Source organism: Pinus tabuliformis, chromosome 8 (assembly GCF_031772625.1).
Source record: "Pinus tabuliformis cultivar Carrire ecotype Pingquan chromosome 8, CPIR1, whole genome shotgun sequence".
Taxonomy (NCBI): Eukaryota; Viridiplantae; Streptophyta; class Pinopsida; order Pinales; family Pinaceae; genus Pinus; species Pinus tabuliformis.
In genome coordinates, this window is record NC_142294.1 from 1,359,091,579 (window position 1) to 1,359,106,957 (window position 15,379).

General features: G+C 35.6%; 1 protein-coding gene across 4 annotated transcripts in view; it reads left to right on the forward strand.

Moving 5' to 3' along the window:
• The window catches only part of LOC149240533 (protein ENHANCED DOWNY MILDEW 2-like), a 57,014-nt gene that overhangs the window by 18,584 nt on the left and 23,051 nt on the right, over window positions 1–15,379 (forward strand). For 3 of the 4 annotated variants that reach the window (XM_089373747.1, XM_089373748.1, XM_089373749.1), the window contains exons 7-16: window positions 118–214; window positions 417–515; window positions 7,179–7,420; window positions 7,538–7,621; window positions 7,749–8,237; window positions 8,432–8,579; window positions 8,706–8,807; window positions 9,125–9,217; window positions 9,770–9,811; window positions 11,824–11,934. In XM_089373747.1, the coding sequence (XP_089229873.1) occupies window positions 118–214; window positions 417–515; window positions 7,179–7,420; window positions 7,538–7,621; window positions 7,749–8,237; window positions 8,432–8,579; window positions 8,706–8,807; window positions 9,125–9,217; window positions 9,770–9,811; window positions 11,824–11,934 (1,507 nt within the window). The remainder of the gene's footprint in view (window positions 1–117; window positions 215–416; window positions 516–7,178; window positions 7,421–7,537; window positions 7,622–7,748; window positions 8,238–8,431; window positions 8,580–8,705; window positions 8,808–9,124; window positions 9,218–9,769; window positions 9,812–11,823; window positions 11,935–15,379) is intronic. The other variant, XM_089373750.1, reaches the window with a different exon arrangement.

Consider the following 15,379-nt stretch of genomic DNA (forward strand, 5'->3'; position numbering starts at 1 on the left):
ATGTTCTTTCCCATTGGGGTGCAAGCAAAATAATGAAATCTTTACAGTTTTGAAATATCTGTTCTATCTCTGGTAATCATCTTTCATTGTGCTAATAATATTTGTAATATGTTGTAGTTGTGAGGGACCTTGCATGAGGTCTTTCCATCCAAATAGAGAATCTGGCGCTGATTCCAATTGTAAATCACTAGGTTTAACAAAGGCACAAGTGAGGGTAAGTTCAAGATTTCACAACTTCTTGTATAGAGGATGGTAGTTTGTGAGCTTTTCCAATTGTTTTTTTTGTGATTTTCCATTATTGCTTGCATTTAACTGTAAATCACTAGATTTAACAAAAGTGCAAGTAGACATGATGCCAGTTTGTAAGATAAGATTTTCCAATTCTTGTTATTATTTATTCATTGTGTTTGGTGTAGGACATACAAAACTTCTACTGCCTGAACTGTAAGTATAAGCGGCATCAGTGCTTTATTTGTGGGAAGTTGGGCTCCTCTGACAAGTCAGCAGGAGCAGAGGTAAGATACACATCAATAAGCTGTCTGCTAATTTTCTTGGTTTGTTTGTATGTTGGTCAATGACTATGAAAGTAACAGAATAAATTAATGATGCACAGATTTGTAATTGAACCAATTTTTTTCTGCTTTAGTTGTGAAGTTCACAACCAAGACGTTTCCAGGTGTTATCTATATGCAATCAATGTGTAGCAAACTGAAGTTTGAACTTAAATCACTTCCATGTCAAGACTGGTTTATAAAAGATCATATATCTGCCTGTAAATATGGAATCTTGGAGTCCTTTGTCTGTTCTTGGTCATATACAAGTTGGCTGCATGTAGCTTGCGAATATTAACCTTTGGAACACTGTTCTGTTTTTTAAGTAGTAGGTGTTGTATAGAAATTATTACAGTACCTGGCTTTGATATAACCTGAATGTTAATAATGGATTTTGTCTTCTTTTTTTATTATACATAAAAAAATTGAAATGATACTCTAATCAATGAGAGTGACAACTGGCCCAAAGACAGACATTGAATATGTACAAAATAGTAAAATTTTTAACCTTACATGTCAATATTTAGCCTAAAGTATAGTTCTGAATGTGATTTTTTTTTTTCAAATACAAAAGTGTGAACATGTTGAATCCAAATCTTCAAAAGATATTAAAGATCCTAAATAGCATTTGTTTATGCTATAGTTGTATTTGGTAGATTTGAAAGATTAAATTTGAAATTAAACGAATATCAAAACGAGTATTAAATTCATTTAAATATGTGAATATTACCTGCAAGAATGCATGTAACAGTGTTTATGAGAGCTAAGCTGCCTTTTTGTCAATGCGTTGTTCATGGAAAGGTATTGAATGAATGCGAGTGATTGTTGACTGTGTCTGGAATAAAAAATGTCCCACCAGAATGTCTGTGTCTGTAAAAATGGATGGCACCCACTGGCAATCTCAAGGATGTTTGTCATCTTTGCACTGCTATACTTTTTTGCAATCAACATTGTCATATAGCAAGGCATTGACTAAACAAATGCTATACCTTCATTATTGTCTCTCAAGGCACATACCCCATCCAGATTTTCACAAGGTATTTCCTTTTTGGACCATTCTTGTCTTGGATTTACACAACCTCAAGGAATATCTTCTTTGACTACTCTTGCCTATTGGATGCCCTACCTCATCCTCAAAGAGTATCGGTATCGATCTCAGATGCTTACCCAATCCTTCATTCTTTCTTCAGGATATGAAAACAAGAATGATGTGTCAATCTCTCCCTCTTAACCAGGGAGGATATGCTTATTCCTTTACACATGAAAGGAATATACCCAAGCTCCCTCTTAACCAGGGACTTGCTTTCAATATCAGCTGCGTATTCTTCCGAGGAGATCATGGTACCATCAGCTGCTCGTAGGCCTCATTTTTCTTCATTATCAACTTCTATGCATGTCATGGAGCCATCTTCTTTCACAACTTCTCATAGGGACAAGCCATCACTTTCCATATCATCAATCTTTACCTACTGCATATTCACAAACGAATCATTATGGAGCTTGAACATGGCTCTCTCTGAGCATTGAGAAAGTGATCTATCAAGAAATAATGATCGAACCATCTGCAACCTGCTACCTTTCCTTGTCAGTGATATATCTATCCTTTGGACTTAGACTGCTAAAGTTATCTACTCAATTACTGCAATTGAATTCATATCATATCTGTCTGTCACTAAATCTTTTTGCAAATCATTGTTAGCAGAACTATATTGAACCATTAGTCATCGGATTATAATAGCTTCTTTACAACACCTCATGCCTTGTTTCATCAACATCCTTCATCATACATTCAATCATCAGGAAGACTCATCAGGTCATCTTGTTGGGGTTTATGCAGTTCCCTCTCTCTAGTTTTCTTCAAATTGCGTCCCATCTTGAAGATGGAACTTCATCATGCTGCAACTGTACCAACAAACTTCCAAATCTGAGAGTGTAGAAAATATTTGCAATATCATCATGGTCCTTCTACGAGGCGGAGAAATCTTCCCACAAAGTCTTCTAACGGAGGATCCTCACGAACCAATTGCTGTATGAACTTATACTATAGATGTATAGTGGACTTTCTTAGTATGTTGTGCCAAATCTGTCTTTTCACCAATTAGTTCATGAAGACAATCTTCTTAATCAAGTATCCATACGACCGCTCTTACTATATGCATCAGAGTGCCCAAGGATCCAACTTGTTTACCAAGTTACCATTCTCAGGGTCCTTCCATTTCCTTCCTATTATCCTTACCAAACCACAAGATTTGCTTTTCTAAGTCATCTTTCTTTGCTTTCTTCATGATGCTCCTGCAATACTTATTAGCAAACACAACCAAGCAAATATAATAGTAAAAGTATGATGTCTATTAGTCATTCTAGGGTTTCCATGGAATCTAAGAGGATGGACTCCTAGGGTTTTAATTACAAATCTTGAAATCGTCACATCCATTCATACTAGGGTTTATTATATACCCTAAACTACATACAAGCCCTAGAAATCAGGACATAAGGTTTCTATGCTGGAACAAGCAAGTTAGGGTTACCATATAGCTAGGGTTTCTCATGTACCATCTAGGGTTCTCAATCCTAGACATCAACAATTTCAATAAAGACTACAAACCCTAGAACCATATATAAGCAACCAACCCTAAGACATCTCATCTTAACCAAATGAACATGTTGTACATACCTCAAGGTTACATACCTTTGTCATAAGGGCCTGCTCTTCTGGATGCCATGGTCTCCTTGTCAAAACTTCCTTCAAGGTGTAAAGTAACTTCCATGTCACATAATGTATTCTATCTTCCATCTTACAGTTGACAGACATTCCTTTTGACTCCTTGGCTTGCTTCCTTCGAACCCTTGTCTTTTATGAGTGACAGCTACAGGATTTCTATTACTGCTTCCAGGGAGACTATTCTTCAAGGATTTTTCTTTAGTTAAAGGTTTGATACCTTTCCAAGGAGACTATTCCTTCTTAAAACTCAGATCCTCTTACTGTTACAAAATCACAATTTTATATGTCTTGTTTTTCTTTTGTAGACTAGAAACCCTTAAAGGATGACCATTCTGCTTTCTAAATTTGCCTCTTCTTGCTTCAGGATCAATATGCGATTGCTCTTTTGCTTGCAAATTAGTGATGCACAGGTCCAGAGAACTGACTACTATGGATGCAACAATATCCCTTTACCCAAGAATTTTCTGAAGTTTTCTTCTATCAAAATTGTCAGTCAATTTTGAATGCTTCAACAATGATTGTCAAAGCAGAACTTGTCTTGCACTGATTCCAAGAAAATATCCTTGTTGTCATTGTCACACTATTGTGACCTTACTTGCTGCCTGCAGCTTATATCCCTGGACTTTCTTACTGAATACAAGGACTAGGGTTTCCAAGATTGACCCTTAGACGTTTGCTCTTGAAGACTTATTCTTGATGTCAAGATCTCTCAATACAAGATAGAGTTATAATAAATTCTCAATCAAGTGTTATAGATGCACCTTTCTGTGTCAAGAGAAGAGGTCGGCTTACTGTTGATAGGACTCGAACTGTGCGTGTATATATATATATATATATATATATATATATATATGCCAATCTTTGTCACTGTAGTTATACACAGAACCAGGCTCTTGTCTTGTACACAGGTCAGTGAATTATAAAGTGACTGTAGCTTGATGAATCAAAATAGGAGTCTCGGCTCCTTTTCTTGGTGACTGAAGATCCAACTTATGTCCTTTTGAAGTATACTTATGCCCAAAATAATAGGAGGCCTCGGCTCCTACTGAAGTGACTCCTTCTAGCCTTCCAATTAGGCCTTCAATTCGGATCTGCTTGATACTATTGTGAGGACTGTTTCAAATTTGTAAGATGACTCTTTAAACATGAAATTGATCACCCACAAGTAGGCTCAGAACTTCGAACCAGAAGATGACAATGGATTGAATGTAGCTTGGTCTTGGGTTTCTTATATGCACAGGAGTATAGTATAGGTTTCGGTGCTTCCTTGAATTGCGGCTCATTTAACAGTGGCTTTTAATTAGGATGCATGCTCAGATTAGCCCTCCAACGAAGCCAACAATACTCTTAATAAATTCGGTCTTGGACCTTTGATAGAAGATTTAGCTCTCTTTTCTAGGGTTATTGGAGTTGTCAATAGATAGGTCTTTGATGTCTTCCAAAACTCAGAACAGTACTTCAACAGAACTCTAAATATAAATAATATAAACAAACCAAATTTTTATAATCATTCCTTTTTAACTAAGACTTTTAGTCCTATTACAATTTCATTCACTAGATTCAAATAAAAATTAAAAAAATTTTAATTTTAAAATTAAAATTTAATAATCATCATTCATAATGAAAATATTTTTTTTTACAGAACATTCACTTTTTGAAAAATCATTAATATTAATGGGAAATATCATTAATTAATTTTTTTTTTTTAAATTAACAATTAAATTCTAATAAAACATTCAAGAAGATTATAAATAATTCTAAAACATTTAACAAGATTCTTAAAAATTTGATTTTAATTTGATTTTGTTTATAGTACTTTAATTTTAATTTTAAATCTTAGAATTTAACAAGTTTTTATTCAATTAAAACTTAATTTTAGTTAAAATTTAATTATAGTTAAAATTTAATTAAATTATAATTCATAATAAAATAAGAAAAATATTAAATTATAATTCATAATAAAATAAGAAAAATCTTACAAATATTTATGAAAAACATTAATATTAAAAAAAATTTATTAACCAATTTTTATTTGTTTGTTTGTTTAATCTATCTTATATCAGATTCTAATAAAGATTCAAAATTATATTCTAAACATAATAAAATTTTTATTTGATTTCATAAAAAATTTAATTTCAATAATTTATAATAATAAAAAACTAATATTAAAATTAGATTATTATTAATAAAATCTTTAAAATTAAAATAAAAGAAAAACCACAAAATAAGACTAATACTAGATTAAAACCATTATCTAATTAATCTAAATCTGGATTGAATTATTAAATCTTCAAAACTTGTTGACTGTCATTCATCCCCATCACAACCCTTACCTTTATTTATTGACACTTCTGATTTCTGACTTATTCACTCATGGATCTATCCTGATGATGAACCACAGAGGATGGTTCGAAATGTCAATTCCAAAAACATGAATGCGATAACTCCGGAAGATAAAACCACAATCTCAATTTGGAGAAGCCTCAAATCAATAAATTTCACTGATCTAAAATGAGTATAATATACCAGAGATTTGAAGTTGCACAGAAATTCGGAATTCTGGATGGAAGTTTCAGACCTTGTAAGGTCTCTTTAGACCCTAGCTCCTTCACCAGGATGTGCAGTCTTCCATAGGCGGTTTGTCTAGCCTTTTGGTCCCTCGAACACAGAATTGTTATGTCCTTGCTCTCCTTTAGTAAGCCTGCGGTCTTGTTACAGTGATTAGGGCTTGATGGAGCGTCCAGAAATTTGATTTTCTTGTGTTCACAAGTTTGGTCTAGGGTATTTGCTCTTCTTAAGATGAGATAGAGCCAAGTTGATCTTCTTTTCTGCCCTATCTTCAAAGCCCTAGCTCTGAAACCATGTTGAGAAATCTAGAGCAGGGATACAGATAGGGTTTCTTAGTTGATTTCTCTTAAGCTTTTGACACTTTCTTATGATATTAGATTAGGGCATCATGATAATTATTTAGTTCTGTTTATCATGAAGAAAAATGCCAATAAGAAGATCACAATGCAAACAAGAAGACACCAGAAATAGGCTCCAAGCCAGGGCAAAACCCCACAAGGGGAAAACCCAAAAACTCTTCCTTATAGAATCAATTCAATGAAGACTTCCAAGACCTTGACCCAAGACCAACCAAAAGATAAGCCAGCCAAAACTCTTCAACAAAATTTCTGCAAAACAAATCTGCAACTCGCTTGAGTAACCTTGTAGAAGTGCCGAAACAGAATTCTTCTTCCTTCTCTCTTCTTCGCGGCCCACCTGGCTATCGTGCTCCTCTTTCTAGCTCTTGATAAGATCAGAAACTTGTGTCAGATATGTATCTCCAAATGAGGACAAGTTCCTCCTTTTATAGGCAGGGTGGATCAGGCCTCCTCTAGGCTGACATGAAGGGGCTGGCCGACTTACCTTTTGGTGGCTTCTAGACTCAATTTTATACATAAAATATATTACTTTCTTTTGATACTTGAGCTGCACAAGGGCTATTACATCATGACTTGGCCGTTTGACTTTGCACGAGACCCCAGAGAACACAATGGGTGCTCGACCTAGGACAATAAACCAATGGGCAAGGAGCCCATTTACATAATAAAATAATTTTTCTTCTATTTACAAATATTTTTTCTTTCTTTCTTTTTACAAGTACAATGATTACATGACCACTTTCTGGTTTTACACTGATTCCAGTTTTTTATACATTGGGAAGTGGTCCAGTCCTGATAACATTATTCTAGAATTGGACAAGTTTCTGCTGAACTAAGTTCTCTTGGTTTGCTGTATGGGAATGCATGTTTGCGGATTTTAAGAATTTAAAGGGTTTTTAGTTGGACTGGACTTTCATTTACAGGATCAATTTTCAAGGTGATCCGATCCACATAATTAATATTTTTCACTGTTTTTAGGTATTCAAATGCATTTCTGCAACATGTGGACGCTTCTACCATCCCCAGTGCGTATCAAAGATTATTGCTGCGGAAGATGAGGCAGAAGACCTTGAGAAAAAAATTGCTAATGGACAGCAATTTACATGCCCTATTCATAAATGTTTTGTTTGCAAGCATACAGAAAACAAGGAAGATGAAAATCTGCAATTTGCCATTTGTCGACGCTGTCCAAGAGCATATCATAGAAAATGTTTGCCAAAGTAGGTTATTTCTGTTATTTTCTGTTTTTGCATGCTTTAATTTAATTGGGATGACTACGGGAATTAAATTTATCCAATGGCAGTTTTAGATAAGGTCATCTGCTTGTTGTATCTCAGATCCATTCTCTTTGATGACACTGATGATGAGCCACAGCGGGCTTGGGATGATCTCATCCCAAATAGGATTTTAATATACTGCAGGTAAGCAATTAGCAGTTCAATTCTTTGTTTCAGCCATAATTCTCCTTTAACTGCAGGTTGTTGCTGTTAATAAAATCATTAGCTTCTGAAATAGCTTATTTTTAACAACATTTTTTACCCGTCACAGAAAACATAAAATCGACCCAGATTTAGCAACACCAAAAAGGAATCACATAGTATTCCCAGAGACATCTTCTACAGAAAAGAGTGTTAAAAGAAATCATGTAATTTCACCTGAGTCTAATGCGGCAAAAGCCATTGGAAAAAGGGTTAGAGAGTCCCCTGAACCTAAGAAGGAAAAAAGCCTTCAAAAGCCATCTGTGAAGAAAGAAAAGAGCACATTGAGTGCATGTGAAACTCCACCTTTAAAAGTTCGCGGACCTTCTGATTTGTCAAAGAAAGTAACAAAGGACAAAGAAATATCTTCTTCAGTGAAGAAGGAAGATAAATTTTCTACTTTGGAGCTAAGGAAAAGTTTAAGCCAGAAGGAGAGCAAAACCAAAGATTTGGATCTTGCTAGGAGTAAAACAGTGAAGGCTTTATCTTCTTCTAAGCCAGAAGTTAAAAAAAGGCCCACAATGCCTCCATCTTTCACTGACATTGATGTCAAAAGTTCGTGAGTATTTGTCGGCTTTATCTTGTCATCGGACATTATTTTTATGTTTTTGGGGGTATCAGCAACATTGGTCCGAGCATTTATCTAGTCTTTATTTCAGCTACTATTTGTGTAAATTATTATGTTGTGCAAAGTCCCTTCATTGAATTAACTGTTTACAATGGTGCTTAGCAAGATTGCATTTTTTGATATAGGGTTATGGCTGTAATTGAGAGAGCAACAGCTAGCATAAATTTAGATGATGTGTGTGCAAAGCACCAAGTGCCTTCAACACATAGGAGTTACAACATGAGGAATTTGGATAAAACTATTACTCAAGGAAAAGTCGAGGGTTCAGTCGAGGTATCTCTGCTTATAATTTAAAGACAGCAAGATTGACCCATATGGGTGGTAATCATCATAATTTTATGTTTTAAATGTGTTAGAACACTAAATTTTTTATCACTGGCCTTGAACATTTTTCCTCAGGCTGTCAAGTCAGCTTTGAAAAAGCTTGAAGAAGGTGGCAGCATTGATGATGCTAAAGCTGTCTGTGAACCAGATGTACTCCTGCAAATGTCTAAATGGAAGGTTGGATTTGTTTTTGTTGATAGGCTGAATACTGTTTTAAAAAAAATCATTTTAATATGGTTTTTGCATTCTTGTGATTGTCTACCATTGGATAACTAATTATGTCACACCGTCGTCTTATAGCAGGCTAAAAATTCATGACTTTGTCTCTGTTTTATAATATTGATAAAAAATTAGTTATAGCTGATTACCAAAGAAAACATAATATGGCCTACATACTGGTTCAATGGTTTGTATATTTTATTTTGAAAGAGCATATGTTTTGTATAATGAAAGTTTATGATCAAGCTGGTCATTTTCTATTGTTAAATGTGCAGAGTAAATTGAAGGTTTATCTTGCACCATTTATACATGGGATGCGTTACACGTCATTTGGTCGACATTTTACTAAAGTTGATAAACTGCAAGAGGTATTTAAATTTTGCTATTTGCAGCTGTAGTTAAAACCCTTCTGCAAGAGGTATTTAAATTTTAACTATCTGCAGTTACATAGTAGGGTTTTTATATTAAGGAATGGGGTTTCAACAGGGCTTGCAGTTTTTGTTAAATTCTAAAAGCAAGTATATACTATATAGTTCCTGACTTGATACATAGGTAGACGTTGACTGCTTGTTGAACAATTAATTACTTTCTAAATTTGACTTGCTTCTAATTTAATGAGGGAGACACAAAAACATGCACACACTTGTATGCACATGCACACATACATATAGACATAAATATGTGTGCTTGTGTGTATAATCTACATGTTTTAGAATTTTTGTTCTTTTTGCATGGTGGTTTCTTTATATGAAGTAGAATAGTTATTGACATAAACAATATGCTAAAGAGGAATATACCATCATAAATATGCCTTTATTAACATATTATCTATATGCCAAGCTATCAAAATTTGCTGCCTAAATATTCATATCTTAGTTTACTATTATTTGGCAATTAATGGCGTGCTAGGATAAATGCAGGTTGTTGAGAGGCTTCATTGGTATGTACAGAACGGTGATACGGTACAAACCTTCTACCTTATTTTCTAATTTGCAAATGAGTCTATATGCATAATTTTTTTTTCTTTAAATTCGAAAAGTATTGTAAGTTTATTATAAGAGAATTAAAATTACATCTTCTTTAGATGTCATTACAGTAGTCATACATTTCAGCGAAAATTAGACAAGCATGTTTTGCTCAATTGTTCAGATAATCTTCCAGATCTGTTATGTTTTATCAAGTTAAAAGAACTAATTTTTTTCCTACCAGGACAGCCTAAGTGGGTTCAGATGTCTCCCCTCTTGACTGTTTTTGTAATTTTCTGTGTTGGATAGGCAAGCTGTTGCTGTCTTCTCTCTTATTGCTTCATCCCTGATTTTATTTCTTCTTCTTTGGGTATAGCCTTCTTGGGACAGCTTCTTGTGACTTGTGAAATGACATAGGGGTGACATTTGTTGCATCTAGATGTATTTTTGCATAGTGAATATTCTTGTTGACATGACCTTGACCCAAGATTCCATCCTATAACACATTCGTCTCCATTCAAACCTTTGCCATTTACATTCTGGATTACTCATTTTCTGATCAATGCCCAAAATTCTTTTAAGATTATTACCAATCAATCCTCCCCCTATATCCTCAGTTCAATTATCAATCATCATTTACCTGGAACTTAGGAATATATATGTGTGTGTGTGTGTGTGTGTGTGTATGTGTGTTTGTGTGTGTGCATTATTGTAGATATTGGTCCAGTGTCCTTCAGTTTCTTCAAAAGAAGGTCCAAATTTCCCTATTGAAGCAGTGGTGTTTTATACATACCTAATCTTTTCAAGCACCATAACTGATTTCCATGCTTCTTTTGGATTGCCTTTGTACTTACATGTTAATTTTCCGTGAAACTTTTCAACTACTTAGATGAATTACTGAAAACAAAGCAATTAAATGCTGAAACCAAACATACTTTCATCAAGATACAAAGCAATTGGATCTATTACAAAGCAAATGGATCTATTACAAAACCTGCCCTCTAGCACACAACTTTGCTCTCTAGCACACAACTGTTCTTCTGCTCCCTCCTTGACTTGCTCTTCAAAACCTGCCCTCTTCTTCTTCTTCTCTGCTCACTAGAAGCCTCCAAAATCCTTGTGCAAATCTGCCCCTATTTTATAGGGAAAGTCCCTATTTGCTAGCGCAGATTTGGCAGACTAACTCGCTCTAACTGAACTTTTAATTGCCACCTCGTTCTGTAGTCAAAGTTTCAAAGTGATGAAGACTCCTTTTAACTGAAGCTCTAACTCTATGCATGCTAACTTGATGATTATTCCAGTAAACTGGAAATAACTCAAACTTAGCTGAAGTATGACTCATGAGCTTGCACTCATGCTGGGAGAAGGACGCTCCGAGGTTTTCACGGGCTAAGACATTTGCCAAAAGACCTTGCTCGCTACATTTTCAACATTACATCACATACTGCTTCTATCTAAATAATTGTCACTCCAATTGTTGATTCCTTGCAATGTAGAATGGTCTTTCACCTTTACATTTAATGATGATCTTATATTCTTACTAATGATTATCCCCTTCTAGTCACAGCAGCAACTGGGCAGAAATTTTCTTTTGTTAGAAATCAGTGAATAGATATTTATATCTTGTTTCTTTGATTTCATTGTCTTCATTATTTAGATACAAGTAAATTGAAAAATATCATCCATATGCCACCTGAGTTGAAAAAAGCGGTGTAACAGCATTGTGTTTTAAAATTTAATTGATGGTATATGATTCTTATTTTTATGAATTTAGAGCTTGTGATATGAAGTTGAAATGAATTTGATTAAATCTGCATTTGAATATTCTCTTTGTTTATTTAACATTTTGAATTGTTATGATAATGTTATTTAACAGTACGATTTCATAAATTTAAATTTAATGTGTCTACGTGTGAAAGAAAAAGATGATTAAGGTTAGTTATTTAGATATATGGTGGGAGCTGATTTCTTGAGGTACATAATTCTACATTTTCATCTGCTATTCACAGATTGTGGATTTCTGCTGTGGAGCAAATGATTTTTCAAGGCTGATGAAAGCAAAGCTTGAACAGTCTAAGAAGCAATGCTTTTTTAGGAATTTTGACATAATTCAACCAAAGGTGAGATCAAATATATCCTTGTAAGAATTCATTAAATTGTCATTATTTCTTTCCGAAAGTTAGTAGACCTCTTGCATGAGTTTATCAAATATATGGCTTTTTACAGATTTTCTATTGACAAATTATAGTTCTGTAAGAATTTTATGCATGATGAGCATTTCTAGGGAGGAAAACACAACAAACCTCACAAGCCTAGAAACTAGTACTAACAAGAAATGATTGTTTTATGCACATTAGTTTAAAGAGTTGTGTATGTGTATTTGTATTGAACAAAACTATAGTTTTATTAATATAGACAGATTATGGAACTATAAAATAATTATTAAAATCAAATGGAATATAGAAAGTGCATGCTATGATATGATGTATTGAATTAGATTACATGATTTTGGAGAAGACCATATAAACATTGCTTCCTTGTGATTTCATTGTGAACATTAATGAAGGCATTTAACTAGATGAACTTTATATGTAGAGCAGTATCTATATCTATGATAAACTTTATTTATTCTCTTAGACCAACAATTACATTACTTTTTAAGAAGAGAATATGCTTCTTGTACAAAACAAGTTCATGTTTGGCACATAGTAAGTGACAACAAATTTTGTGTTTTCACATCATTCATTCACATGTTGAAGGATTATTTCTTTTAATTCAAGAGAACAAACTATTTGATCGTATTTTGGGAAAAGCCCATGGATGCTTCCTCATGTTTGTGGACAAAATGTCTACTAAACCAATTGGGAACAGGTGTAATGTACCACCTACATGACTGAGGTTAAGCTTTCCACATAATTCCCTCTAAGTAGCCAGTAATGTATATTTCCTCAACTCCCTGGAGTTTCGACTGCTGCTCTTTACGATTCACCCAAACTGGACAGACACTTTGAACCTTGAGAATTCATAGCATGATACCCTACGGGGGCAAATAAACAATGGTGGATCCGCTTATAAACCTATAGCTAGAGCAGAGCGCTAATTAGAGCATAGTGTTCCAAAATAAAGAGCTTTAGCAAATGTGTAGACTAGTGTGCTACGCCCAAGGTTGCAAACTGGGCATTTGCTAGTATAGAGCTAGGCAAATCCCCAATAACATTGGCGACAAATGGTTGAGTTAACCTGTTGGTTTGGGTTTCACGGGAGCGCCCCCCCTGTCCCCGCTCCTAATTTGCGCTCCGGGTGGGAGCTAGAGTAGTCGGGAGCGGTTGGGAAGCAATTGCTCCCCCCTTTGAAAAAACGCTCCCATCCAAAGAAGGTTCGCAATAATGAGGGAGGGCAATGACATGTGGCGGAGGAGGAGAGAGGAAAGTGAGGGAAAGAGGAGGGATGAAAGGGAGGGAAAGGGGAGGGGGAAAAGCATAAATAGACCCTCCCGCCTCATTATTTACTTAATCCATTGATAGCAAGAGAGTTTGGAGCTTGGTGTAAGAGGAGCTTGGGATTGAAGGGCAAAGAGGTAGGATCTATTTCCCATTCCCATTCCAACATTTTTTTGAAGACTCAAAACTTCAAAGTTCAAACATCATGGTTATATGGCTTGGCATTTTCTTCTTCTTGGTTCCCTTTTTGGTTATTATGGTGTTGGAGAGTAGGAGTGTTGATCAAGAAGAGGACGAAGTGGGTTATAGTGAATTTGATGAAAACCCCGGAGAGTACCTTGGTGAGGAGGAAAAGAGTGAACATGATTCAGCCCAAAAAAATAAACAAGACCAAACCCCGTTGTGGAAATATGTTTCTAGGCTTGAAGGAGGGAAAGGGGGTGGAATCAGTAAATTTAATTGCCCCCATTGCAACAAAACTTACATTGGTTCATACAACCGTGCCAGAATTAGCTCTGTTGCAAAAGGTCATGAGATGGAAAATAGGAATCAAAACTTGTGCAAGTGCGTCAGCAACAAATAGAGCCAAATATATAAGGGAAGAGGAGGAAGCTCAATACAAATCTAAAAAATCAAAGGGTTTCTTTGAACATAGATCACAATCACATCAACATGCACAAATAACATTGGCGACAAATGGTTGAGTTAACCTGTTGGTTTGGGGTTGCACGGGAGCCCCCCCCTCCCCATGTCCCCGCTCCTAATTTGCGCTCCGGGTGGGAGCTAGAGTAGTCGGGAGTGGTTGGGAAGCGATTGCTCCCCCCTTTGAAAAAACGCTCCCATCCAAAAAAGGTTCGCAATCATGAGGGAGGGCAATGACATGTGGCGGAGGAGGAGAGAGGAAAGGGAGGGAAAGAGGAGGGATGAAAGGGACGGAAAGGGGAGGGGGAAAAGCATAAATAGATCGTCCCCCCTCATTATTTACTTCATCCATTGACAGCAAGAGAGTTTGGAGCTTGGTGTAAGAGGAGCTTGGGATTGAAGGGCAAAGAGGTAGGATCTATTTCCCATTCCCATTCCAACATTTTTTTGAAGACTCAAAACTTCAAAGTTCAAACATCATGGTTATATGGCTTGGCATTTTCTTCTTCTTGGTTCCCTTTTTGGTTATTATGGTGTTGGAGAGTAGGAGTGTTGATCAAGAAGAGGATGAAGTGGGTTATAGTGACTTTGATGAAAACCCCAAAGAGTACCTTGGTGAGGAGGAAAAGAGTGAACATGATTCAACCCAAAAAACTAAACAAGACCAAACCCCATTGTGGAAATATGTTTCTAGGCTTGAAGGAGGGAAAGGGGGTGGAACCAGTAAATTTAATTGCCCCCATTCCAACAAAACTTACACAGGTTCATACAACCGTGCCAGAATTAGCTTTGTTGCAAAAGATCATGGGATGGCAAATAGGAATCAAAACTTGTGCAAGTGCGTCAGCAACAAATAGAGCCAAATATATAAGGGAAGAGGAGGAAGCTCAATACAAATCTAAAAAATCAAAGGGTTTCTTTAAACATAGATCACAATCACATCAACATGCACAAAGAACTCCTTCAGCATCCTCCCATGGTAGTGGATATGGAGGCACATCACCAAATATCTCTTTAAGGCGTAGAACCATATCAAATTTCCTTGATGAAGGGTGTAGGAATGATGTGGATTTAAAAATTTACCGGTTTCTTTATGCACGTGGGATTCAATGTTCTTCGCTCACCTTATTGGCATGAAATGGTTTCTGCCATAAATGATGGCCCTCAAGGATACAAGAGCCCTGGGTGTGACAAGGGTATGATCATGAAAAAGCAAAAATATCACGTTCTTTGAGTGGAATGACAAATTTTTGGATTGAGCATTGAGTATCCATTGTATTTGAAGGATGGACAAATATAAAGGGCAAGCCATTGATAAGTGTTCTTGGTGTGTTTGTAAGTGGTGCCATGTTTCTTTCAACATATGATTACCCAGAAGTTCAAGACTGACATTAACATTGTAGAACCATTACTTGAAACAATTGAACGTATCGGGCCATACAATGTCATCCAAGTCATCACTGATAATAGGCAACAGGTGTAA